At 47.4% G+C, this 25,292-nt stretch overlaps 1 protein-coding gene across 1 annotated transcript in view; it reads left to right on the top strand.

The window, feature by feature from the left end:
• SCD5 (stearoyl-CoA desaturase 5) overlaps window positions 1–25,078 on the top strand; it is a 28,789-nt gene extending 3,711 nt beyond the window's left edge. The window contains exons 3-7 of the mRNA XM_042050042.1: window positions 4–148; window positions 15,645–15,775; window positions 20,064–20,269; window positions 22,596–22,828; window positions 23,362–25,078. Coding sequence (XP_041905976.1) covers window positions 4–148; window positions 15,645–15,775; window positions 20,064–20,269; window positions 22,596–22,828; window positions 23,362–23,552 — 906 coding nt within the window. The 3' untranslated portion in view covers window positions 23,553–25,078. The remainder of the gene's footprint in view (window positions 1–3; window positions 149–15,644; window positions 15,776–20,063; window positions 20,270–22,595; window positions 22,829–23,361) is intronic.
• Window positions 25,079–25,292: the final 214 nt, after the last annotated feature.

Here is a 25,292-nt window from a genome sequence, read left to right as displayed (position 1 = left end):
GAGGCGGGCACGGCGGGCACGGCGGGCTCGGCGGGCGGCGGGCAGGCCATCGTCTGGCGCAACGTGGTGCTCATGGGGCTGCTGCACCTGGGCGCCGTCTACGCGCTCAGCCTGGTGCCGCGGGCGCACATCCTCACCCTGCTCTGGGGTGAGTGCGGGGGATGCGCTACAGGTGGGGCGGGGGGCGAGGGGCGGCCCGCGGCGGCACCCGGGGCAGCGGGCGCGTCTCGGTTTCCCCGTGTCCGTCCCCTGTTTACCGGCGCGGTCGCTTTTGTTCCCGAGCCCCCCCCCCCGGCCGCTCCCGGGATGCCATTGGCAGCGCCGCGCCGGGCCCTCGGTTGCTGTAGAAACAGGAGGCACTCTCCCTCCGGTTACATTTATCAGGTTTTTTAGTTAAAAAACCCAGTCAAGCGCTGATGTTTCGGTTTAAAGGTCTGTGGGAGGACGCCCTGGCCGTCCCTTTGCTGTTTCACTGTGTTACTTTGTGAACACTCACGGTTTTCTGGCCCGGTTTGGAGCAGAAAATCAGCTCGTCGTTTGTTTCTTGGGGAAGGCGATACATCTCATTAGGGAAGATGTAAAAGTCGAGGAAGAGCTGTAAGGTGCTGGCACAGAAAAGATAAGCCTGGCTCTGCTTTCTGAGGGGAGATGGCTTGCAGTGTCTGTCCTGCTAGCCGTGAAAAGCCAAGGATTCGATCTGGGAAAGAGAATATGAAATACAGCGTCTTTTCTTCCATCCTGTAGTGAGGTCCTCTTTTCTCCACAAAAGAATGATGCTGGGAGAGGAGCTACACAGAAGCACTGCAGTGTTGAGCAAGGCTTGTCAGGGTTTGTGAGACCAAATGGATGGTGAATGTCAGCATCACTATTTAGCAGGCAGAATCATATATTGAGTCATATAAATCTCGGTGGCCAAGAGGGTAAAAACTTGTGTGCTGCTTACAGCTGATGCAATTTCTTGGATAAATAACCTGCTTTTGGGTGAGTGGAGAATATAACAGCCCAGAACTCTTTCATACAGCTGAAAGAAGGGTCTGTGCTGCAGGAACTCACAGATGTGGAATTTGGGTTGTTAGGCTGCCATCATTAGTGTTGAGGTGACTCCTCAGAAGCCCCAGCTAAATGCTTTAGAAGTCAGGCTTATTCCTTCTGTTTGAGGAAATCTGAAATCTCTTTTTCAGTGGTTCAGCTTTTGATATTCAGTCTGTCTTAAACCCCTAGAAACCACCACCATTGCTGCTTGCATTTGGGAAATAAATCTTTCCATCAATTACCATCCTTGGTTTCTGGGTCCCTGGAGGGCACCTGCATTTGACTGGCAGCCTGGTTTGCACAATCCCTCACCTGGCTTGCTCATGACTAGAAGAGGTTTGTGGGGTGGTTGTGTTTTGCATAGTTTCCTTCTGTAAGCACTACTCCTCTCGCCTCCCTATTCCTGGTTGTGTTCAAGTTGATTTCATAGTTTACCTTGGCCACAGCTTGAGGCTCAGGGAGACCAGGAGAGCCTGTGGGAGCTGAGTGGCCGGAATGCACAGCCTGTGGTCTGTTTTCAACCCTTTTAGGTCCTGTAGTGTGCAGGCAGGTGGGCTTTCTTTTTCTGTTTTGCCTTTCCAAGAAGACAATTTGAAATAATCTCTGATTTCACTGTCCTTAATTACAAAAATCCCTGAGGCTGGAGGCAAAGGACAGAATTACCAATTCAGCCCTTCGTCCTCTGAGGTATTTTTTCCTAGTTGAGATTAAACAGATGCTAAATAATAAACAGCTCTCAACGACTTTGCAGCTTAATGCCTTTCCTTCTGAAAGTGAGAGCCTCTCATTTCTTGACATCGTTATTTTTAACAGCCACCCTAAAGCAGACCACAGAGTTTTTACAGGAGTTTGGTGGGTGGTTTTTACAGGGGCTCCACAGTAGGGAGTGAGGGCACTGGCTCCAGCTGTCCTGGACACTGCGTGCCACTCTCGCATCTGGCTGCTGCCAAGTCTGCTCCCCTCAGAGGTGGTGAGCAACGTGAAAATACACACTCTTCTTCAGAATATGCCAGACAAATTAGCTTGCTGTCAGGCTGGTGACCTGTTTCTGAGGTGCCTCTGAGCAGCTCAGGGTAGATAAAAAAGGGTGGCTGTTGCCTAAGTTGACAAACACACCTCGCTTCAGCGTGCAAGGAGCCGACCAGTAAAGTTGTGTTGGAAGGAAGAAGTGTCAATCAGACGTGTCCCTCGCCCTCCCCAGTTCTCCACGTCTCCTTGCCTGTGCAGATCAGCTGTGAGACTGCCTTTCTGTGGGTGCTGGCTGCCAGCCAGCCTTCGGAGCAGGGCTGGCATGCTGGCAAACTTGGATGGCGGGTATGAGTGTAGTGTCAGGTAGTGCAGGGATGTGTGTACGCTGAAGGGTGCAGATGGAGGAGCTGCAGCCTTCCATGCATCCCTCCATGGTTTCCTTTCTCTTCCCAAGCTTTCCTGGGACTCGAGAAGCTTCCCAGTGATCCTGTGCAAGCCCTTGCATTGCTCTGCTCCATGTTCCCCACCACTGCTTGTCCACGGATAAGCTGCAGGAACAAGTGTGCTGGGAGTGGGATGCCAGTGGCTGGCTGTGACCTCCGTGGTGTCTGGCAGGAAGCCGACAGCTTCCCGTGACTCACCACTGCCTGCTTGGCTTTTTACCTTCTCCTCCCCCAAGACATCCACCTCTCGTTGTGTTCTCCCCTGGGGGAGGCCGGGTACAAACCCTCCCTCTGTGCAGGGCTTGCTTTCCTCCTTCCCTTCCCACCCCCAGAGGCAGCTGATGCAGCACCGATTGAAAAGTGGAGCCTAAATGCCACTGTGCCACCTAGAAAACAGCTGTTCAAGCCAAGCTGCCTGCTCGGCAGGGCTCATTTCCATTGGTAATTTATTGACATTTGTCCAGCTGTACATAATAGACAATGGGAAAACGCTGCCAAGGAAGGCTCAGCTGGTTGTTTACTCAGGATTATCTGTGCTGCTCTGTTCCAGTTGCCTCCCGCACCGGCACCTTGAGGCTCGCGCTGCAGCTTCCCACACCCCACGTGGAGCTAGGGCTGCACAAGGGATCCCAAACAGCACTCTGGGTGGTGCAGAATTGGGGATTTGAGTTGGTGCAGGACTGGGAACTGCGTTATCTTTCAAGGGAGGTACAGATAAGCTGGTTAAAACATAGGCTTTCAGGGCCATCCCAGTGTCTCTGTGGAATTTGACTTCAGTCCAAGCTGAACAAAAACAATGAAATTACTCATGTCAAAATTTTCCATGAGCTGGGAGCTGCTTTGACCCAAGAGGCAGCAGACGGTGTGTGCGAAGCATCGAGCAGCCCCAGGCTCTGCCCGTGGGACAGCCATGGAACCGGCCGAGCGGATTTGGAATGTCCCCTGCTGCAGCAGCCCAGGCTCACTGGGAGCTCTCTTGCCTTGCTCTTTGCCAGCCTGACCTGTGGTTTGGTGCAGGGGTGTGTGGAGAAGACCCTGCTGCCTTCCCCCTGGCGCTCAGCACCACAGGGGTTTGAAGGGGAGGCGTCACCATTCTCTCCAGGCCCCCACAAGGAGGTGAAGCAGGGTGGGAGCAGCTCGCTGCTAGTGGGGCTGGCTGGGCCAAACATGCAGATTTCCTAGGAATTAACTTGTGCAAAGGGGCGCTTGTGGCCAGCTGTGGCTGTGGCTCACTGGTGTCCTCTTTTGGGCTGGACATGCTGCACCACCTTCCAGAGGCTACCTGGGAGGAAACTCTCTGCAGGACTCATCCCCTGCAATAGTAACGTGCCATTAAATGATGCTTCTTAACCAGGAACCTCCTTGCTTCCAGCCAGGCCCATGCTGTGGCAGTCCCAGTGAGGTTTATCTGTTTGATTTAGGAAAACAAACTAAAAAAACCTCTGAAATCCTTGTACAGGCAGAAGTACCAGCATGTTTCACTGCAGCGCCCGATGCTAACAGCTGCTCACAGTTTCTTTTGGTGGGCTCATGATATCTTCCTAAAGACTCCATCTGGGGGATCATGTGATTTTCTCAGATTTTGTTTGGAAAAAGGTGCTTTTTAGTCTTCACAGAAGGCTTGTGAGGAAGCGCTTGAAGTAGCCAAATTTATTTTAGGAAAAAGAGCTGCCACAAAAAAGATTAGGCTGTTTACCTGCTTTAAAACCTTTTATTTCAGGCTGCTGAAACAACTTTAAAAACTTGCACAAGCATGGCCACCCAGAAATCCCAAATCACCTGGATGTGTTTGGCAGAGCTGCCTGAGGGATGAGTGAATGTCAGTTCACATGCTGTGCCCTGCCAGAGCTTGGAGTTGGGAAGGAGGATGGCCTTGCCCTAATGGTGCTCATATGGGAAGGGAGGCTTGTTGCTGTTGTTTTAGCTGCATTTAGGAGATGTTTTAGTGCTCCTGAGAGCGCCAGATTGTTCATGTTCAGCTGTGGCGGGCCCTGTGCCATGCTTATCCACAGCTTTCCCCCTGCGCGAGTGCTGGCTGGCTGGGAGCGCAGACGGAGCAGCGGTGCTGCCCAGCTGCGCTCCTGCTGAGGTACAAGCTGCTCCCAGGCAGGAGTCTGGATCCTGCCTGGGATGCCTGGATCCTGCCTGGGATGCTTGGATCCCTTTAATAAGAGAGATTGAAGCAATTGTGGTCTTAGTGCTTTGGGTGATCGCCTGTTTCCCAGGCTGCCTGGTAGGTAGCACGCCTGTGTAATAAGGCACAGGTTGCTGTTGTGCACTGCAGATTCAAGTTTTATTGGTCCTGCATGGTTCCAGAGCCTCGGATATTCTTGAGTGCCACCTGCTGGCTTTCTGGTTGTTAACTGGTTTTAGTCCCAAACCATTTCTACACGCAGTGTTGGAAACTCGGCGCAGACAGCTGTAAATAAAAAAAATCCAAGCTCCAGGGAAGTTCTCCTTGGTACCTCTGTGGATGAAGGAGAGTGGAAATACTGTCTCTGTTTCACACCCAGTGAAATGGAGACATCTGATGGAAACTTCTCTGTCGCTCCTGCTGCTGCTCTGGAGAGGGGTTATGCTCCTCTGTGTCCTGGACAGTGGTTATGCTCAGGTGATTGCTGTAGGCAAGGTTTTGGGTCAGGAAACAGGGAACAAGTGCTTTTATCCTGGGTACTCGCTGAGAAGGGCTTAATGAACAGAAAGACCTTCCCTCGCCTTACTCCTGGCTGCTGGCTCCCAGAACAGTCCCAGCTGTGAGCAGGGAGCAGCTCTGGGAGGTTTCTGTGGAATACAGGAGGCTGGCCTTGTTGTTCATCAGCCCCCAGCTCCACCATACTTTCAGCAGTTCAAGGCGGCAGCTGGTCCACTAGATGATGAGTGGAGAAGAGGTGGAGCATCAGAATGGTAATTCCATCTCTGAGGTGCACAGGGCAGTAGCCCTGCTTGTCTCCAGAGAAGTTTTCGACTGGCTTGTCCTCCTCTGGCTCATTTGAAAGCATAGTTATACAGCTGTCACTCTTAATAGCCATGTTCTTGGCTTGTTCCTTCCCTCCTGGCATCAAGAGCTGAACTCCCATCATCTCTGACAAGAACAAAATCTTTTCTCAGACAGTGTTTCTCTCCTTAAAAATGGGACAAGCCCCAGATCTGGAGGTGGCTCTAACACATCTGGGAATGGTCTGAGCTCCGTGTCCATGGTAAAACTGGGAACACACCCTCACATAATGCACAGATAGAACAGAGTCACAGAGTCACTTGGGTTGGAAAAGACCTCTAAGATCATCACAACCAACCATTAGCCCACACTGCCAAGTCCACCAATAAACTACGTCCCTAAGCACCACAAGTGCACATCTTCTAAATCCACCCAGGGATGGAGACTCTACCACTTCCCTGGGCATCCTGTTGATGGAACAGGTATGGATGGATACAGTCACTTGAGGGTGTTCCTGGGTCTGTTCCAGAATCCTGCTCTGAGATGATCTCCTGTTGAGGACACTCCTGCCTGTCAGATGTTTTCCCGTCCCCAGTGTTCACTCCCCTCTTGTTTTAACTGTTGCTGGAGTTAAAACAAGCTTGCTGGAGTTAAAACAAGGTCTTGTCTGTCACAATGTTCAGCTGTAACTATGTGGTTTTGTTCCTTATCCTGATTTAATCCCCTGTGCATTGGTGGTGCTCCTGTGTTGTTTCCCTCCGTCCTGTGTGCTGCACATCGCATGGTCACTGTGAGCATGGCAAAGGAAGGGGGGAAAAAATTCCGTGTGTGTGCTGAGCCCTGGATGCATGCAATGGTTTTTTGGTCCTGTTGCTCTCAGGAGTGGGTTCAAGGCAGTCCTGAAGAGTTCCTGCAGTGGGAGTGGATGAGCAAGCAGGGAAGCTGTGCATGCTTGGACATCGGGATGTTCACCCAGCAGAAAGCACTGCTGGGCTGCTCTGACCTGTGCTCCAGGCAAGCCACAAGAACCTCAAGCACTCTTTCCCTTTGATCTGTGTGATGAGGACAGAGATGATAGCTGGATCCAGCAAAGGTAGAAGTCCCTGTCTGAATTTGGCAGGATTGTTGGCATTTGGGCTGCCCCCTGACATCGTGGGCTTGGGAGAGGCGTCCCTGTGCAGCAGCCTTGTGAAGGGGAGCTTTGTTGGCACCCCCAGAGCTGGCTGTGGCAGACACACAAAAGCCCAGCCAAAGGCCATGAAAGCCTTCTTGAGCCGTGGTCCAGCAGCCCCTGAGCTGGTGCAGGCAGCTCTGGGGAGTCATCAGGGATTTCTGGCTGTAGCTTTTTATCTTTGGTTCCATGTGCAGGTGGGGATGACAGTATGCAAGCTCTGAGGAGTTTCAGTGAATGAGTCAGGATGGACTTTTCTGCAGGAGAAGTCTCAAGGGGCTTACTGTCTTGAATTTAGTGTGATTCCTCATCTCTGCCACTCCACCTACCCTCCCTGCAGTCACAGCTGCACTTGTAACTAACACTGATGTTATAATTGAAGCCAAGCAATTTCTTGTAATCAGATTTTATTTTTACCACGTAGGCTAACAATTAAATGTGCTGCCCTACTGGAGAGCTGAAACATTAACAATAACTGTGCTAAGTAAAGCAAAGCTGATGTGAAACAGAGGGGAAGGCTGTTTGTGATGCTGGCATCGGGAATCCTGTGTGCCTGCCATCCCTCTTGTGCAGGGGCCTCAACAGCAGCGGATGGGGGTTTCTGGAGGATCTTTCTCAACATGTTTTTGGACAGTGGCTTTTCAGATGATGTTCTGAGTGCTAGAGCTTGCTGGGGGAGCAGAGCTGGGCTGGGGCGGGGCTGTTTGTGCTGGAGGGACATAGTGAGGAGTCATTGGGGGAGCGTGGGGAGCAATCATCTGGTGAGTGCCCCTGGGGAGCATCAGCCTGCCCACACACAAGGTCTCCTTGTCTGCCCTGGCACCATCCTCTAACCTGACAGCTCTGGCTAACTGACCTGCTGGGTGCAAGGGGCTCGTGCCTTCTAATTTTAATGAGGTTTAGTGCTTGCAGCCCAGTTCTGAGGCTCCAGCTGCCAAGAGTGAAAGTTGGAAGAGGCCATTTTTTGCAAGAGGCTTTTCTCTGAGCTGTGTTTGGTTTTGGAAGGGGTAGGGAAAGGTGTAGCAGCTGAAAGCATACAGGTGGAGCAAACACAAAGCATCTAGGCAAGGTGCAGTGATACATTTGGACTCTAAAGCCCTGAAAAGTCAAATCCATCAGATCTCTGCTTCAGTGGTCAGGGGGAGGGCACTGGATCAGGCAGGGCATTCCCCTGTCATGTACCTGGTTCTGCACAGGGCAAGCTTTGGCTTTGTCCCTTTTTGGACAGGGATGCTAAACAATAACTAAAGAATAACTAAACCTTCTTCCTTGGGGCAGAGCTGCCTGCTGAATGCAAGGCTCAGGGGTGCTGTGCTAATGGCTTAACCATGCTATTTCTCTACTCTGTCCTTGAAAAAAAAGAGGTAAAATTGGCATTATTTCTGTCTTGGCATTTATAGAGCACTTAAAACCCACCAGAGCACAAGTCAGTGTGTGGATTGAGGACAGCAGTGAGGTCACTGGGAGAGAAGTGAAATCTGCCCATGGTTTTGTGATGATGCAGGATACAGCTGAGCTGAGACAGGCTACACATAAGCATCAAAAATTTCAGAGAAACCAAAGCATCTTCCAGCCTTCTCTTTTGATCTAAAAATACACGTAAGCTGTTCGACATCTTAAGGCAATCTTCAGTTGCTGGTGAGTTCAGGGAATCTGTATTTCCTTCCTAGGGGAGTTCTGGCATTGGCTGGAATAATTGCTTTCAGGCATGATTTCCATTGCTCTATTGGCTTTATTTATGTCACATTGGCTGCAGTTGTCAATATGAACATTTCTGCTATTCCAACCGGAATAAAGTCTTTTGTATACTCAGCCAAAAGTGCTGGCTCTGGGGAATGTTCCTGAAAATGCATACGCAGGCATGTGCATCCAGGCAGAGGCAGCCTGGATTTCATGAGCTGGGGATGGCAGGGCCAAGGGGATGTGATAGATGGCTTCTCCTGGAGCTCCACCACAGTACAGAGGTGTAGGAGCAGGACATCATCAGAAATCATCTCTGCAGCTCTGAAACTCTGCTTCCCCTTTGCCTTTGATGTGCTTCCTCTTATCTCTTTCTCTCTTGGCTCAATTTCGAGTAGCTCAGAGGATGTGTAGATCTAATTTTAGATGAAACTTTCTAGCCTGAGATTTCACATGTCTGGTCTCCACAGGGAAGCGCAGCTCCCCGTGAGAGCTGGCATGACCTGTATGGTGGGCGGCCCAGGGAATTGGTGCTGCTGCACTCCAGTGCTTTTTATTTCTCATTTGCTTGTTTGAATCCAGCCCAAGGAGCTTTTGATGCCAGCCTTTGATAGTTAGCAGGGCTCGGGGAGCGGAGGGTTGGCTAGCAGAGCAGCGTTTCCTTCCCAGAGACCCCAGGGCCAGAGTGCTGATTCAACATCGCTTCTTGGCAGCAATTTAGGGACTATGGTGAAAATTTCTGCCTCCTTAGTAAATGTAGTTCCAGGTCAGGAAACAAGACTTTTATAGTAGGATGCTGCAGGTTAAATGATGTGTTACCGCTCCCTGGTGTCTCTTTGCTGTGGAGGAAGAGATCTCCAAGGTTTCCCTGGAGTTTAGCAATAGAGATGGGTACTGGGGACTTGATACCTAATCTACATCCAAGAATGCTGCATGCTGACCCTGGCCCTCCCACCAGTGCAGTGCATGACATCAGCCAGCATTTTAAACTGAGCTGTTTGGAAGGACTGCTGGTCTGATTTGGGGTAGGAAAACTTGCCATTCTGAGGGCAGACATGGCATTTTAAGAAAATATATCCCCAAACTCGACATTATCTAATGAAAACATACAAAAGCATACCAGGCACCACACAATTATCAGCTGTGTTTCTGGTCTGAGCCCTGAATTAGAAGAGAATCTTCTACCTCTGTCTGTGTGTGTAGTGAAGTGGAGGATCTCTTAGGGGTTCAGAAGAGACCAGGCATGGTGCAGCTGCTGAAATGGGTGGCAGTGCTGCCCTGAATTTCAGAGGGAATGGAGTTAGGCACCACTCAGCACTACTGAAAGTGCTTTCCCTGGTTTGGTCATATAAGTCCTGAATCTGCCACTGAGTAACAGCAAAACCCCCCAGGTGAGGAGGAGAAGGCAGATACGGGATATGCAGATGTAATTTAATTTTTAGAAAGGAAGAAGTCAGCACTGGAAGTTACAGGAGTGTTTCATATTTATGGCAGTCAGTCAGCTATGCATGTTTGCACTTGAGCAACTTGCTGTTTGGATGTCTCATGCAGTTCTTGCAGCCTAATGGAAAACTTGGGGTTTGACTCGTTTGGTTAGTAAAAATCCTTAACAAGGAATTTTTATCTGATTGAATAAGCACAGGATGCTGGTGTGGAAGTAGGCAAAAGTTTCATGTCCATCCGTGTTATTTTTAATCCCCAAATAGTTTTTTTATATAAATGAGTCAAGTTGTGGTATCCTTTTATATGTGGGGGAGAAAAAAATGGCCTGTGCTAAGATGAAAATTTCTCGGCAGCTTCCTTGAGGCTTCGCTGGCTACTGTGGAGAGAGAATTTCCACCAAATGGTGTCATGTCATGAGATGTCTTCATCATGAACAGCATTTTAAGGTCAGCTATCTCCAGCTGCCCTCTTGCTGAAGAGGTAACAGATGTCTACAGGTGAAGCACAGCCCTTGCATTTGTTAATTTTAATTCCCCATGCAAAAGACATGCTTTCTTTGCCATTAATGTGATTAGAATTCGTGTCTGAGGAAATTACTCCCTCCTGTATCCATGGGATCTTGGCTCCTGATCCTTGAACTGCTGGAGACATGGTGTGTCTTTGTAAAAATGTGTAAGCCTTTTGCTGAATGTAACTTCAGGCTGGGCCTGGAAACGTGTCAGACTTTGTAGGCTAAACAATGTTGGGAATGTCATGACCCAGCAGTGGGACCTCCACCAGAACAGAGTGCTGCGTGCTTCTGAAGCTGTCCCCAAAAAGGTGACAGTAGAAGAGCTAAGGTTTTTCCAAAATAGCAACTGGAAGCTGAAGACACCACCGAAGGAGCAGCTCCCTGAGCACGTACAAAATAACTCTGTGGGTTGGTTGTGAGCAGGGCTTTGTGTCAGGGGATTGACAGGAGGGGACAGCAGCCAGCACAGGAGTAAATGGGGCTGATGTCCTCAGAACAAGACATAAAACCAAGTCCCTGGCCCTTGGTGGCTACCCTGACCCAAGGTCTGTCACCTTCCTGGTCAGAGCGAGTGTGATAACAACTCTTGGACAGCCTCCAGTAATTACTTGGCCTTGGTAATTACTTTTCACATACTCTCTGTGCAAAAGGCCACATCTTGAAGTCCACACTGCTGAAAGTGTGCAGGCAGTGCTAGTGCAGCAGTAACTGGGCTGTGTTGTCTTTTTTTTCCTTTTTAGTTCTTTATTCTTCTTTTGTCTCCTTTGCATGGCAAGTCCCCTTACCCCTGTTAGAAGAAACTATGGGGCTAGGTGAGCCACTGCTCTGGTTTCACAAGGCCTGCCATCTGTCTTGTTTGAAGGGGTGAGCACTTTCCCCCACGTGTTTTTCCCTGTTGTTGGTACTGGAGAGGCACTGGTGGTGTGGGAGTTTCTGCCCTGCTTGCTGGCACTTGATGTGATACACCCCAATTCTGGCTGATGTAAGATGTGTCATCACTTGACTTAAAACCAAGCCTGCTTCAGGAGCAGAAAATAGTTTCTTACATGCTGTAACATGCAAAAAAGCTCAAAGGTTCACAGAAGTTGCCCAGTCCCAAAGTGTGTTTGGAAAATAAAGCTGTGGTGGGGTCTGTGTTTGGAACAACTCACGGAGACCAAAGTGTGAGGATGATGGCTGTCCAGGCCTGTGCCAGGTTCAGAGTAGTCACCTTGCTGTGGTTGAATGCAGTGTTCAAGTCCCAGTGAAGGGACTGGGAGCCACATGGGAGAGAGATGCCAGCAGTGGGACAGGCGAGAGCTGATTCCCTTCCCTGCTCCTGGCCCTGCTGTCCCTCCTCTCCGTGCCACCCCTGCACAGGGATCGCAGCCACTGGGTGGGAGTTGGTGCCGGGCTCCGTGTGCTGCCACCCCATGGGAACAACTGTGGGACGTCATTCTGTATTTTAAAGATGGTTTGTGTGTTGACAGTAGTGCTATTGTGAATGTGCAGTTGGTTCTGTTTCACTGCTCCTATTTTCCTGTCTGATGTGTTGTCCCTCTGAGATAATTGTGATTTGCTCCATCTAACTAGGTTATGTTTGACATTGGTAATGTGTGGATAGTTGCTATCCCACTGTGTCTCCTTGTCATCTGTGCTGAACAAGGGTGTCCAGTCATCTCCTCGCTTTCCAGAGCTAGCATTGTCTGTTCAGATATGCAGAGTGAACCCAGTGCTTGTTGAGCATCTTGTTTTGGTTGATTTGTTTTTTTTAATAATGAGGTGAAAGTCAAAATCAATCTGTAATGTGCTGCATCCACAAACAATAAATACATATCTTTGTAATGGGGTCCCAGGTTTTAGAAACAGAATAATTTTATAATATAAATAATTCTAATTTTGATATTCAGCATAAAACAGAATTGAAATTTTCAGAGGGTGAGATCTTCTCCAATTTAAGCAACCACTTAGAGCAGAGTATGATTTTCTGATGCCTGTGAAGCAGATACAGACTGTGGCAACATCTCCCCATATCTTCATAAGAGGCCAGTTCCATGGACATTGGGATTTTCAGATGAGCTTGGCTTTGGGCTTAGTGAAGCTTTTATGGAAATGCACCTATGGGCACAATGAATTGTTCCAAAAAAGGTGGCTCAAATGTTTTATGCTGTTGATTTCTCATCCATTTTTAAATGATTTGCCTGGTATAGTTTTCATTGCTTCTGTCTGACAGTGAGATGATACCTCTGTGCCTACTGTTCAAAATCATGCTGATATCTTGCTGCCTTATCATATGGCCCACTGGAAATGTTTTATGAACTGTTGGTGATCCTCCTTTCAGGCTCCTGCTTCCCCAAGCTTCTCATCCTCATCACAGATCCCTGTCTCTAATTACTGCTCCCCAAACTACATTACTTCGCTCTGTCTTTGCTTTGAGCCTTACTTTCCCTGTTTCTGCATAGATCCTTGCATGTTTTCTTAGCTCTCTCACTGCTGCTCCAAATATAGCATCATCCACTGTTGTAATTAGTATGCTGTTTGCCTTTGTTTCAGGTCATTAATAAGAATGTTGAATAAAAATCTTCTGCCTATTGATTCTGGTGTGTTCCCATAAATAGCATCTGTGCACAGGCACAGTGTACTGGAAGCCTAGCAACCCGCCAGCTCCCTGTTTCCACATTACTTTAACCTCATGTGTCTTGTCTCTTCTTGCATCCTCTCCCTGTCCCTGTGCACTGGGTCTCTCTTTTGTCCTTTTGCACAGGTTTACCTGCTGTTTTCTCTTCCCTCTCTTCCTCTTTGTTCCCTCTTTTAAATGTTTCTCCCACTGCTCCGGTTCTGAATCATTTTGCTTGTGCTGTGCTCTGTCGAGTGAGCTCCTGGTTGGAAATGCTCCTGTCAGACCTTAGCAGAACATGCAGAGGACACATGTGGCTGTTTTTCTCTTTGTACATTAGCTATCCCACTAAATTAAGAAGAAATAAAACATTAATTGTTTTAATTCCAGGTTGTTTATTGGTACTTTTCTTGTGGTTTTATTCTTTTCCCCCTTTTTCTGCAATAAATATTATTTACTCTCTTACTTAGGAGACCTCTTTAGCTACTGGTGTAAGAGGGTGTTTTCAGTATAAGGAGGAATTGCTATTAACTGGCTGCTTTGCTTCGTATTGTCATCCTTGTCTATTTCATTGACATGTTCACCCCCTAGGCACACTCCCATCCCCAAAAGTGAGACAGGTGGGCAAGTAGTGGCATTCTTCTCATACAGTTACTGTAGCTGTGCATGATTAATGTAAAATCAAATGGTTGGTAGTCCGATTTTTGGTTTGAAATCCTAATTTATTCTGCAGAGGAGGGCTTGAGACCTATTTCTTACATGGCAGATATTTGTCATCTTGGCTACCTACATATTGGGAGTTAATGGTCGAGTATTATTTTCGGGCACCCTAATTGCTGTAAGAATCGCAAAACTTGCCATCACCGAACAATTCATTTGTCTGCCAGGATTTGTTTCTGCTCTGACACTGAACCTCCTGAGTAATTTTTGTTTGTTTGTTTGTTTCTGAGGATGTTTCAGCCCTCAGGATTTATATTAGGAAGATTTCCTGCCCTTGTGATTCCTCCTCTGCAAAGCCAAAAATAGGCATGTTGCGTGGGTATAAGCCCCAGCTGTTTCCTTGATCACTTGAGCACTGCAGGAGTGGGCTGGGGCTGGCAAGTCGCTGGGGGGCTGGAAAGGGCCAGAGAGGGTTGTCCCAGATTGTGTTCAGTGCAGATGTTCCATGTGGTCTCTTACCTACCATGCAGCCTCTTTCTTACAGTGGACAGAGGAGGGAAGTGAAATCAACCCTAATGTTGCATATCTCTCATGCTACCCATTTATCTTTCATTCTCGTTTTGAGCAATCATTCATGATTGAGATGGATGGATGCCCTTGAGAAGCACTTGGTCAATTAAATGATCTGTTGCTTTGAAGTGGGAGAAAAGCCCCCTTGTGCTTTAAGGAGGCAAAGAAACTGCTGAAGATGGGAGATTTCAGCCCGTGACTAGCAGGAGGTTAACCAGTCATAAAGCCCACAGAAAATATGTTCTTGTAATGATTCAGGACTCTAACCTTAATATTTTTATGTTAGCTGGGTAGTCACAGATCTGTTCCCACAATTACAGTAATTTGAGTGATTTGGAAGGCTTTATTTGGTGATGTTTCTGCACAGCTCAACATCACACAGAGAAAATGGCAGGATAGGTTTTCCCTAATTTCATAGAAGTCCAAACCCTTGCTCTAACAAGGCATATGCAAGAACTGCAAGACTACAGTGGAGACTGGAGCATAAGGAGTTGTGGTGTCAGCATTTTTACTGATCTGAGAGTAATCTGTAAATTCAGCAAAATCTGTAGATAATGTGTAGAGAGAATGCCTGAATTTAGTTCATTTCTGTACCTCCCTTCAGGCGAGTAGAAATTTTAATTTCATGATAGACTTCAGTACGCTGGGTGTAACTGCACAAATGAGCCTTTTCTAGGAGTACCATGAGCACACAGCCTGCTGAAAATCAGAATTGTCTCTTCACTGATGGCAACCAAAGCAGGTTTTAGAGAGGCATCATCTTTACTGGGACCATTCTGACTCCAGCTGTCTGTTGCATCTTTTGAGAAAGGCTTTGGTTTGCTGTACAGGAGATGACAGGGATTTTGGCCATGGACATAATGGGAAGCAGTTTGGGTAAATCTGTTTTTGATGGATCCACCAGCGGAGTGGAAAAAGTCCATTTGCTTCTTCAGTCCGCAGGGGTGACAATCAACATGAAATATGGTTGCTGTTATTTTCCCAAATATCTTTCTGTTATATTTCCTCTCAGATGCTGCAATTTCAAGCACTGTGAGCTGGGAGTTGATAGAGGGACACAGTAGACACACACCTACATATACATTTGTTTTCTTCTTGCAGAGACAAATGTTTTGCATTACATACTGGGAAAAGCAGACTGTGAATTCCTGTCTAGCCACTGCCTGTCTAACAGGGTTCCCTGCTGGACAGACTCTTGTGCAGACACAAATAGAAACCCCCTTTTTGGGGATCGCGTTTTCCCTATTTGTTCTGGTGACTCTGTTTAGGTATTTGAAATAGGCTGTTGTAACCAAAACATGTCTGTGTGTGTAGGGTGGCAGGGAGCCCTGGCTAAGCAACACATTGCTGCAGATGGTGTAAATTGATTTGAAGTTGTCCTGCAATAGTCTTTAAATGTTTGAATTGGCTCTTGTTTTAATTTTACACTTGCAAAATGAGCCTGTCCTCTAGGCAGAGAGTCTGTGAGGTAGAGGTGGGCTGAGAACCTCACCTCCTGTCTGCCCAGCCCCGTCTCCTGAGTGACCCTGCAGGTGTCAGCAGCCAGGGCAAGGACCATGTTCACACCAAAGAGAGCACAAATAATGTCATTTGGCCCCGTGGCACACCCCATGTTTTGTTTTTGTGTCTTTCAGCGTATTTCTGTTTCCTGCTGACGGCTCTGGGCGTGACAGCTGGCGCGCATCGCCTGTGGAGCCACCGTTCCTACAAAGCCAAGCTGCCTTTGAGGATCTTCCTGGCTGCAGCTAACTCCATGGCTTTCCAGGTGGGCTGGTGTTGCTTGTTCAGATTCTTGACCTCCAGGCAGCTCTCTCTGCTGTGCAGGGATCCCCTCAGCTTAGAGACAGCAGAAAAAAGAAAGAGAGAAAAAATCCCGGCAGAAAGACAGAAAGACATTTATTTGCTGTAACACATTCTGCTGGCTCAGGGGATGCAGAGCCCCTCTCACCACCCACGTAACAATAAGCACTAGATAGACCAGGAGCAATAATTACTTAAGGACCAAGCTGAATGTGACCAGGTCAGAGGCTCAGCACCCCTCACTACCCCAGCAGCTGATCTGTGGCACAGGTCAGGCCCCATGCCTCACAGGACAACATGGAGACTTTTATAAGGGCCAACCTGATGCAAATGTGTCTGTGTAACCAAGTGTCTGTTCATCCAGGCAGTTGGAGACTTTGTGCCCAGAAAGGAGAGCAGGCATCCTTTCACAATCTTAATTTATCTCTGTTTTATGCAGCGTTTTTCACCAGCCAGATTCAAATACATTCGTGAAGAAGTGTGTTACTAGCTCTGTACTTACTGGTAGGCAGTCTTAGACCACAGAAACACTTGTGTAACACCCAGCTGGTTGTAGGAGTTAGCCCTGAACCAGCATCTTCTCAGTGTGAATTTGGTTCCTCCTCTGGCTGGTAAGGATAGGGATAGGAACCTGCACTAAAATTAAACTTATCTGTACTAAAATTAAACTTACTGAGCTTGGCTGCCATAACCCCTTGTGGCACCGAGTACCACGTATGTGTTGTGCCCTGAGTTTTCATCTTTTTCCTTTCACTCTGGTTGGTTGACTTTCTGTTCATGAACCTTGACAAAGAATGAAAAGAGTCCTTTTATCTACTTCTATACTGCTCATTTATCATCTTTGATTTTTTCTTTTTTGAGGTGGAAAGAATTAATTAGTTAGCTCCTCTACACATTACAAAGAGCACAATGCTTTTGCTTGAAAATGGAAATGTGTCCATTTTGACTATAACCTTTCTTTATTCAGAACTGTTTCCCATCTGCTGCTTGGTTCCTTGCAGAGCTTTACAAGCCCTTTGCTCAGTGTGTTAAACAACTGTTTTGAGTTCTGAGAAGCCCCTGGTACTGTCTCCCTGATCTTGTCTTTCACAAGTAATTTAAATGAATGTGTAGAGCTGTTTGCAGTGAGCCTGCACACAGGGATTTCATTGCATTCTGCTCCCCTGTTGCTATGGTTTTTGCTCTTAGCTGCATTGGCCTCCTCATTGCTTTTGTCTGAGGACACGGTGTGGTTCGGAGGCAGGGAAGTACTTCAAAGTAGCTTCAAGCCACCTTTGTGCCCTTCATATCAGAAATAAGATGAAAGGCCAAATTGCCCACTCTTAAGTTTGAAGTAGTCTGAAGCCTGCTCCTAATTACCACGACATCCATTGCCCGTAAAGGCTGTTTCCACCACCACAAACAGACAGTGAGTGATGAGTTTTCAGGTCCATCTCCTTCACGTTGGCTGTGGGAGGAAGAGGTAGGATTGGAGACATGTACAGCATACCTGGATGCTAAATAAGGAGGAAGTATTCAGAATTCGAAGGGCAGGGGAAGGAAGCTCTGCTGTAGAGTTTTAACTTGATGCTGCCTGGGCTGTGACATGCTGTACCTCCTCTGGAATACCATCAGATGCAGCCACTTTTGCTGTGTTGCCTCGTGGATTTTTTATGATCAGAGCATGCTGAGCTGTGTTTCTTTCCTCCATCTAGAATGAAGCTCTCACAATTTTGAAAGACTGTGCTTCTTGCTGTCACTTGTCTGTTTCAGACATAGGTAATACCTGGCTTATTGATCTCCTAGTATTTTAAGTTCAGCACCTCATCTGGGCCATGCTGGTTTCAACTCTGTGGCACAATCTGTGTTTGTGCTGGATGCTTTTGTACACAGCAGGAGTGGTGGTGTGGCAAGCTGTGTCAGCACATGGAGACTGTCACACAGCCCAGGCTATTGGCATGTTTCAGTCTGCAGGTTTATTGAGGGACCTGCTAATGAAGCCTCATGGCTGCATCACTGTCACAGCATGATGCTGTTGCTCTCTGCGTTGGAAGGGATTTCACCCCTGTGTTTACCCGAAACTTGATCAAAAGTGATGTGTTCCTGAAAAATGGTTGCTATTAATACACGCAGAGCATATTTACACATGCTGTGCTCCAGTTCTTGGTGTGTTTATTGTCAACAGCTCTGGCCTCCGGCCTTTGTTTCCTCTTAGCCTTTGTGGTTTTTAATTAGATGCAATTCAGTTGTTTCATGGCTTCCTAACTCTTTCATCTGGGGAATCATGGTTTTTTTGCCAGCTCTGCAGGCATTTGCTGTGGCATGAAAAGCCAAGTTAATTTCTCACAGTATCGTTGCTTTTCCTGGTTATCTGCTGTCCCACAAACGACTTATCAAGTGTTCTTGTGACAAACTGATCAATAGTCTCACTTGGAAAATTATATCTGGTTAGGAAAAAGCACACTTTTCTAAGTGTGCTTTTTGCATAACCCTGGTTTATTTTTAAATTGCTTAATGTTGACATTTTCCAGTCATATGGATATTCCCACTGAAGCCACTTGAAGCAGTGTAGAGGTTTTCATTCCTTTTGATTTCTCTGTAGGAAGGTAGAGGTCTGCCCTTGTTCTCACTGAGGACTTGGGTGACTTCCTTTGCTTTTTTGCAGTTTACTTTGTTTTCTCATGCAGTGGGATAGTTAAGGTGCAACACACTGGAGCACTGGTAAGGGGCTGATCTTTGCTGCCTCCTCTCAATGTCTTAGATGAGTCAGTGCTGCAGGAAAATGTCCCCCTCATTCCCAGCCCACTCCCAGCATCATTGTGTTCACTACATAACAACAGTAAAGGGCTGAGTACAACTGAACGCAGTGGAGCTGAGATCTTTCCAGGGCTCTTGTTCCTCACTTGTCCCTGGTGTGCTCTTGCAGGCAGAGAGCATTTTTGCAAAGCTGAAGTTGGATGTGGGGCCATTTGAGCCGGGTTCTCTAGCTGCTCTTTGCAGTTGTTCCCAGAGTCACCTCAGTGCTTTCTCTCAAACGTTGATAGCCAAAAGAAAGAGCAATGACTTCTGCAATGCTTTCAGCACGGGGCTTTTGCCTCACGAAATACAGGTGTACACAGTTTCATTATCCTGTGCTTGCTTTGTCCTGTGGTATGTTCAGTGCCCAGATGGGTGGTGTCCTGCTCTTACCTCAGAGACACTGCAAATGGTTTGCTCAAGTTCTGCTGGGAGCAAAGCTGCTGTGGTTGGTGGTTGTGGGTGCTGTTCCTAAAAGTAACCCAAGCCTTTCCTTCCTTGGGTATTTCTGCTTGGGTACCTCCCCGACTGTGCAGAGATGGAAATAGCACCCTCTGCTAAGAACTCTCTGATTAAAGTTCAAGCTCCTGTGGATCTGGGCATTAACTGACATTTCCATGTTTTGGTGCTGGTGTTGAGCAACTCGATTCACAGATGAGTGTGTGGCCTGAGGCTTGCAAGTGCTGAATGTGCATACAATGCCCTGCAATAACAGCTCAGCACCACTGCAGAAGCCTCCAGTTTAGTCCAGTGCATCCAGCCAGGGCATCCTGTAGAGCAAACTGGGAGGCTGAAATCCCTTTGGCTGAGTGAACTCAGAAAGTCTCTCTTCATGGATCCAAGTGTGAAATTGTGGTCCATCCCTTTCTCCCTGCAATCCACATGACTCCATTTACAGCCATAAGGCATTTCAGTGTCATGTTGTTCACTACAGTAGTTGTAGTGATCCACAAGCTCTGTCCCATTTTCAGTGCTGTGTTTGTGCCTGGAGGGCACCAGCTGCAACCAGCTGAGAAAGAGGAGCTGACAGCCTCTGCACAGTAGTCCCCTGAAAATAAATATACAAGATTCCCCATAGCACAGTCTTAAAATAACAATGTAAACATGGATGTACCCAGTCCCTGCAGCACATCCTCAGACACCCAGGGCAGGCTGACAATGGTAACTCACACAGCAAATACCCAGGGAGGACACAGGGCCAGGGCAGACTGATGATGGTAGCTGCCAAGAGGCTCTAACAGCCCTTTCCAGTCCTGAGACTTGTCCAGTCTGTGTCACCAGCTCCCAGAACAGGTCCCATTCCATGTGGGGACTGATGGGAGCAGTGTGATGGGCTGGCTGGCTGCAGAGCTGGGGGTTTTAGTCAACAGCCTTTTTGAGGAGTGTCAGAGAGGGGCTCATTGCTGTTACTGTGGGGGGGGACTGGAGGTTGCAGTGCCTGGCCCCTCTCCTCTCACCCCACCGTATTTTTTGTGCAGAATGACATCTACGAGTGGAGCCGAGACCACCGTGTGCACCACAAGTACTCGGAGACGGACGCGGACCCGCACAACGCCCGCCGGGGCTTCTTCTTCTCCCACATCGGCTGGCTCTTCGTGCGCAAGCACCGGGACGTCATCGAGAAGGGCAGGAAACTGGATTTCACTGACCTGCTGGATGACCCTGTTGTCAGGTTCCAAAGAAAGTAAGTGCAGCACTAGGTCCTGATGTGAGGTGGGGGTGCAGAGATCCTTCCACCTGGTGGTCTGGTTGTGGCTCATTCCTTATTTTCATCTTTGCCTTTTCTTCCCCGAGATATCCCTGCCAGCGTGACTGCAGGTGCTGGGATGCCTTTCCTCTGGCCCCCACTATTCCCGTGTGGCTGACACTTGCTGACTGTCCTCGCAGGCTCTGTGGCACAAGCAGTGAGCCCTGTCCTTGTCCCTCTGCTTTCCCAAAAAGCCAGGGCTGGTTATGAAAACAGCTGTGGCAGAAGTTGCTCGGATCTTGGCCTTCTTCTTTGATCACAGGAGCAAACACTGCAGTCACTAATTGCCTTAACACAGAAGTGCACATTTCACTCGCAAGGTCATCTTTGGCACCCCTGGGCCAGTGCAGGCCAAGTGCCACCTCTCCCAAGACTGCCATTCTATACAGAATTAATTATCTCCCTTGGGAATTAGCACAGTCCTAGTTCGGTTTGCTACACACTCTTTAAGAGCTTAGAATTGAGCAACATTCTTTGTGCTTTATGGGAGTACCTGTGTTTTAGGCACAAGGAGACTTTCCTGCTTGCAAGCATTTCATCCAGGCACTTTGGAAAATTGCTTTAGGCCATTTTTGTGTATTTTCTGAGTGAGGGGAGCAGTCAGTTGAGTCTAAAAATCAGGGTTTTTTCCTGCTAGTGCCCAGATTTCTCTAATGCAAAAAATTACCATTGTAATAGAAATCTTCCAGGAGTGAGGAATACTTCCCTCCATGTATGGTTGCTTTTACTGGTTCCTCAGTTGGCAGTACCTGTTCGCAGCAGCTCCCTTGGAGTTCGCTGCAGCTCCTCTTGCTTATTACCTTTTCCAAGACAACAGCATGCCACAAGAAGCAGGCTGTACTGCTCTGGTCATGCTGCAAAGTGATGAAGTATGTTTTCTGCAGGAAAGTTGTCTTAGCAAATGTCTCTGCTCTGGATATGGATTTAGGGCTTAGTCCCTTATCTGGAAATCAGAATTTGGGTTTCTCCTTTCTACAAGGTTGCAGTGTTGGGGTTTTTTTTGACAGCGTGGAAAAACTAGCAGGTCAGATCAGTAAGAATCATAATAAATCCTTCTTGTCACGTTTTGTTTTAAGGCCAAATTGTTAGCTTTGCTGAATTTAGTGGTGCTGCTGAGTTGTGGCTGAGGCACCACTCAGTTTAAAACCACATCACTTCAGCTGAAATCACAGTACTGCTCCAGGCACGACTGACAGCAAAACCTACCCTCTGTGAATAACGGAGCAATAGTCCTGCAAGGGATGTGAGAGAGGAGCTCACAGGTGAAGTGTCTCCATGACAAAGTTTTCATGTGGTGAAAGCAGCGCTGTTCCCCAAGCATGTGTCGAGGCATTGATTCCCCTGCACTCCAGGTAAGGAGGTTTCACTCACTCCAGGGTGGATGTTTCAGTCAAAGGGGGACAATGTACTCAGATGCTTGTTCAGATGGGAGATTTCATGTCTTCATCAAAGACTTCAGTCTGGGCTTCTTGCATCTTGCAGAATGGTTTTAATTGGTGCCTGATAAGCTATTTTCATATTTTATTCTATTTCCCCAGAGTAGTAGAGGCTTTTAACTTTGAAGGAGTTTTCTGGACTGGAAAGTATTTTTCTCCTCCAGCTCTACTTAAACCCTGGCCTTGAATTGATGAGGTTTGCAAACCTTATCAGAAGTCAGTCATATGAGTTGGAAATTATTTGTTATCTTTGGTGGAGCAAAGAAAGGGAACTTGTTTCCTTGGAGGGCCTTAGCTCAGGTGAGTGAGGATAGAGTTCTATGAAAGAGTTGAGGAATGCTCTCTTTTCACCATGGCTGGTGTTGCTGGAGAGCTGCAGATCTTCTTCTGGAGCCCAACATGTGAGGGATAACCCCAAACAACAACAAAATATATCAAGCAAAGAACTTGCAAGGCAAGAGGTTGATTTATTTCATACAGAAGATGATCAAAACTAGTTCATGTGTTACAGATGAGAATTGTGTTCATGAAAACTTCTTTCCTTTCAAAAATACTTCTAATATTAATATTTTTTCAATCCTCTGTGGGTTTTAATTGAAAATTGTTTGGTTTTGTCAAAAAAAAATGACAGTTCTTCCTATCCAAAAAACTTTCAGCAAATGCAGAGTTTTAATAACTGTCTAATAAATCTAAACTCTGTTTTTCCTCATCCCTTCCACAAAACTCAGAAAAAGCAGGGGTCTATTTTAAACCTGTCATAGGGGCACCAGCAAGATGGGTCTTCCTGTGCATTCCTTTTCTCCCTCCTTACCTTGTAACACCCGCAGGTATTACAAGAGCTCAGTTGTGCTGATGTGCTTTGTGATCCCCACCTTCGTGCCGTGGTACCTGTGGGGCGAGAGCCTGTGGAACGCCTACTTCCTGGCCTCCATCCTGCGGTACACCATCTCCCTGAACGTCACCTGGCTGGTCAACAGCGCCGCCCACATGTACGGCAACCGCCCCTACGACAAGAACATCAACCCCAGGCAGAACACCCTGGTCACCCTGGGAGCCATCGGTGAGTGCTGCAGCCCTGGGTTTGCACTCTGCAAGCTCAGAGTGATGTCCCATCCTGTTTCACCCTGGTTGGGACTCTGGGTGCCTGCAGCTGGATGCCGCTTGGAGCCAAGGTTTGGAGGAGGCTGGAGCTTGCATGTTCTAGAGGAAGACGCCCTTGTTGTATTGATGGTGCCCACGTTGAAATAATGTCATGTAGTCTCTGGGAAGGGAGGTGTTAGCACCCACCCAGCAGCAAGCTCTGCTCAGCAGAAGTGAGTGACCCCCCTTCTCACCCAGTTGCGTGTCTCCCCTCTTGAAGCACTTCTGGTTTTCTTCCCTGAGCATAAGGCATGGGACATGCCTCTTCCTGCTGGGGAGGAAAGCCCAGAGCAGTGAAATGGAGTCTGGTTTGGGTCTGCCCCAGAGCTCTGGGGTGGAGCATAACCTCCACTAGATGCAAGACTTGGGTATTGGAGTGTCCCACCCGAGTGTGTTCCTGTGTTGACAAAAGTGCCAGCCATGTGGTCTTTAAACTCTATCTCTGTTTTTCAGGTGAGGGTTTCCACAACTACCACCACACCTTCCCGTTTGACTACTCAGCCAGCGAGCTGGGCCTGAAGTTCAACCCCACCACCTGGTTCATTGACTTCATGTTTTGGCTGGGGTTGGTCACTGACCGCAAGCAGGCCCCGAAGGAGATGATCCAGGCTCGCAAGGAAAGGACTGGAGATGGCAGTGCCTGAGGAGTGACGCTGCGCTGTGCCAGCGCTGCTGTCGCGTGGCTGGCTGGGTGTGCGCGCAACCCCGTGCCTGTGGTGGATTTACCTCTGGGTAAAATTACTTTTTTGTTTCAGATCAGTTGGGCTGAATCAGTTCCCCAGGAATTGATTCAGCCACAGCTTCTTTTTTTTCTTTCCTTATTAGCTGTCTGATGTCCAAACTTAAGACTATTAAGTGTAAAAATGTTACATATTATTTAATATTGCAGTTAAACAGGAGAGAGATTGATTTTAGTCACTGTAGTTCATGTCTGAGATTTGTTGTAATTTGCTTGTTCATGGTAAACGTTGGCAGGTTGAAGGAACTAACTGTCCTTTCCAAGTGCAGTTAGGGGAGATTTTTGTTCCTACTGCTAATCCAATAAGCTTTTGAGGCGCATCTTTCGGGGGGGATAGGGCAGGGCCCAGTGTGCTGTGTCAGCTGCATACTCATGGAAAGGACAGTAACACCACTGATGAAATACAGTATGTCCAAGGGGAAAAATCACCCTCAATTTAGTTAGATATTAGTTTGGAAACCTGCTTTCTTCTTTTTGTTAGCCCTGTTAGCCAGCCCAGTGCACCGCTGTCTTTGCTAAATATGAAAACCATTTATTGCTGAGCAGGCTTTTGTGTTGAAGATTAGTCTCTATACAGTCCAAAATACCAACTGATGCTATATTGAGATGGTTCCTTTGTTGTCACATACACATTGTAATTGTAAATGTATAGAGCTCCACCATGTCTTAAGCCAAATAAAGCTTCGGTTTCAATGTTTGGAGACCTAAGTCATACTCTAATTAGTCATGGCCATCGATGCATGCATATTTTAGCTCCTTTTGCACAAGAGGCCTCTTAATTTCTTTTTCTGCCTTTGACTAGTGGGTCTTAGAAAACTGACCTTTATCTAAGTCAGAGCCTGTACTAGTATTTCAGCTGCATGCAACATCCATTGGTTTCTGAGCAAAATATAAAGACAGTTATGTAGCTTCTGAATTTTAACAGTTGCCTTGCTTAACCAAAAAAAAAAAAAAAAGGAAAAAAAAACAACAAAAAAGAAAAAATACTAAAAAAAAGGCATGTGGATTTAATGGGACATATAGCCCTTTGTGTTAGATGTTAGCCAGTGCAGGAGAGAGGCTTTGTACTGTCAGCACTGGAGCACTTTTGAAGATAGAGGGCATGATTTTCATTTATAAAGAAGGTCACTGCCTTGCTCCTCGGAGAGGGAGTGCCTGTTTCCCAGCCACACAGCCCCACACCCTGGGCAAGGCAGGGATCTCAAGATAACTGAGACTCAGGCCCAGATATTTTCAGGAAAGATGCAAAAGTGGGGAAAAAAAATAAAATGGTTTCTTTTTTGTTCTGTTTCTTGTTTTTCAAATGATGCCATATAATATAAAAGAGTTGTCTTTATTCTGTCTTTCATCCAGCAGGTGTTTAAAAAGTGTTATTTTGCCATTAATGATGTGTAAACTCTTGAGTGATTTACAATAAACAGTTATGAGTTAGCCTGGCCACTGTGTTTAATTCTGAAACATCTCCCAAAGCAAACATCTTTGTGTATCACACATCAGAATTACAGCAGTGCTTTGCTTGCCATTTCCCGCTACGCATTTGGTGTGGCTCAAAATGCCTCCCCCCCTCAGCACTTCTGAATGTCAGGGGAAGAGGAGGCTGTCAAATGGAAGGACACCAAGAGATTTGATTACTTAGGGCTTCCTG

This window comes from Corvus kubaryi, unplaced genomic scaffold, assembly GCF_017639235.1.
Source record: "Corvus kubaryi isolate FWS band 111438036 unplaced genomic scaffold, C.kubaryi_AGA036_p1.0 71, whole genome shotgun sequence".
NCBI classification, from domain to species: Eukaryota; Metazoa; Chordata; class Aves; order Passeriformes; family Corvidae; genus Corvus; species Corvus kubaryi.
The sequence above is the reverse complement of the archived record's forward strand: the minus strand, read 5'-3'. Positions and strand labels throughout refer to the sequence as shown.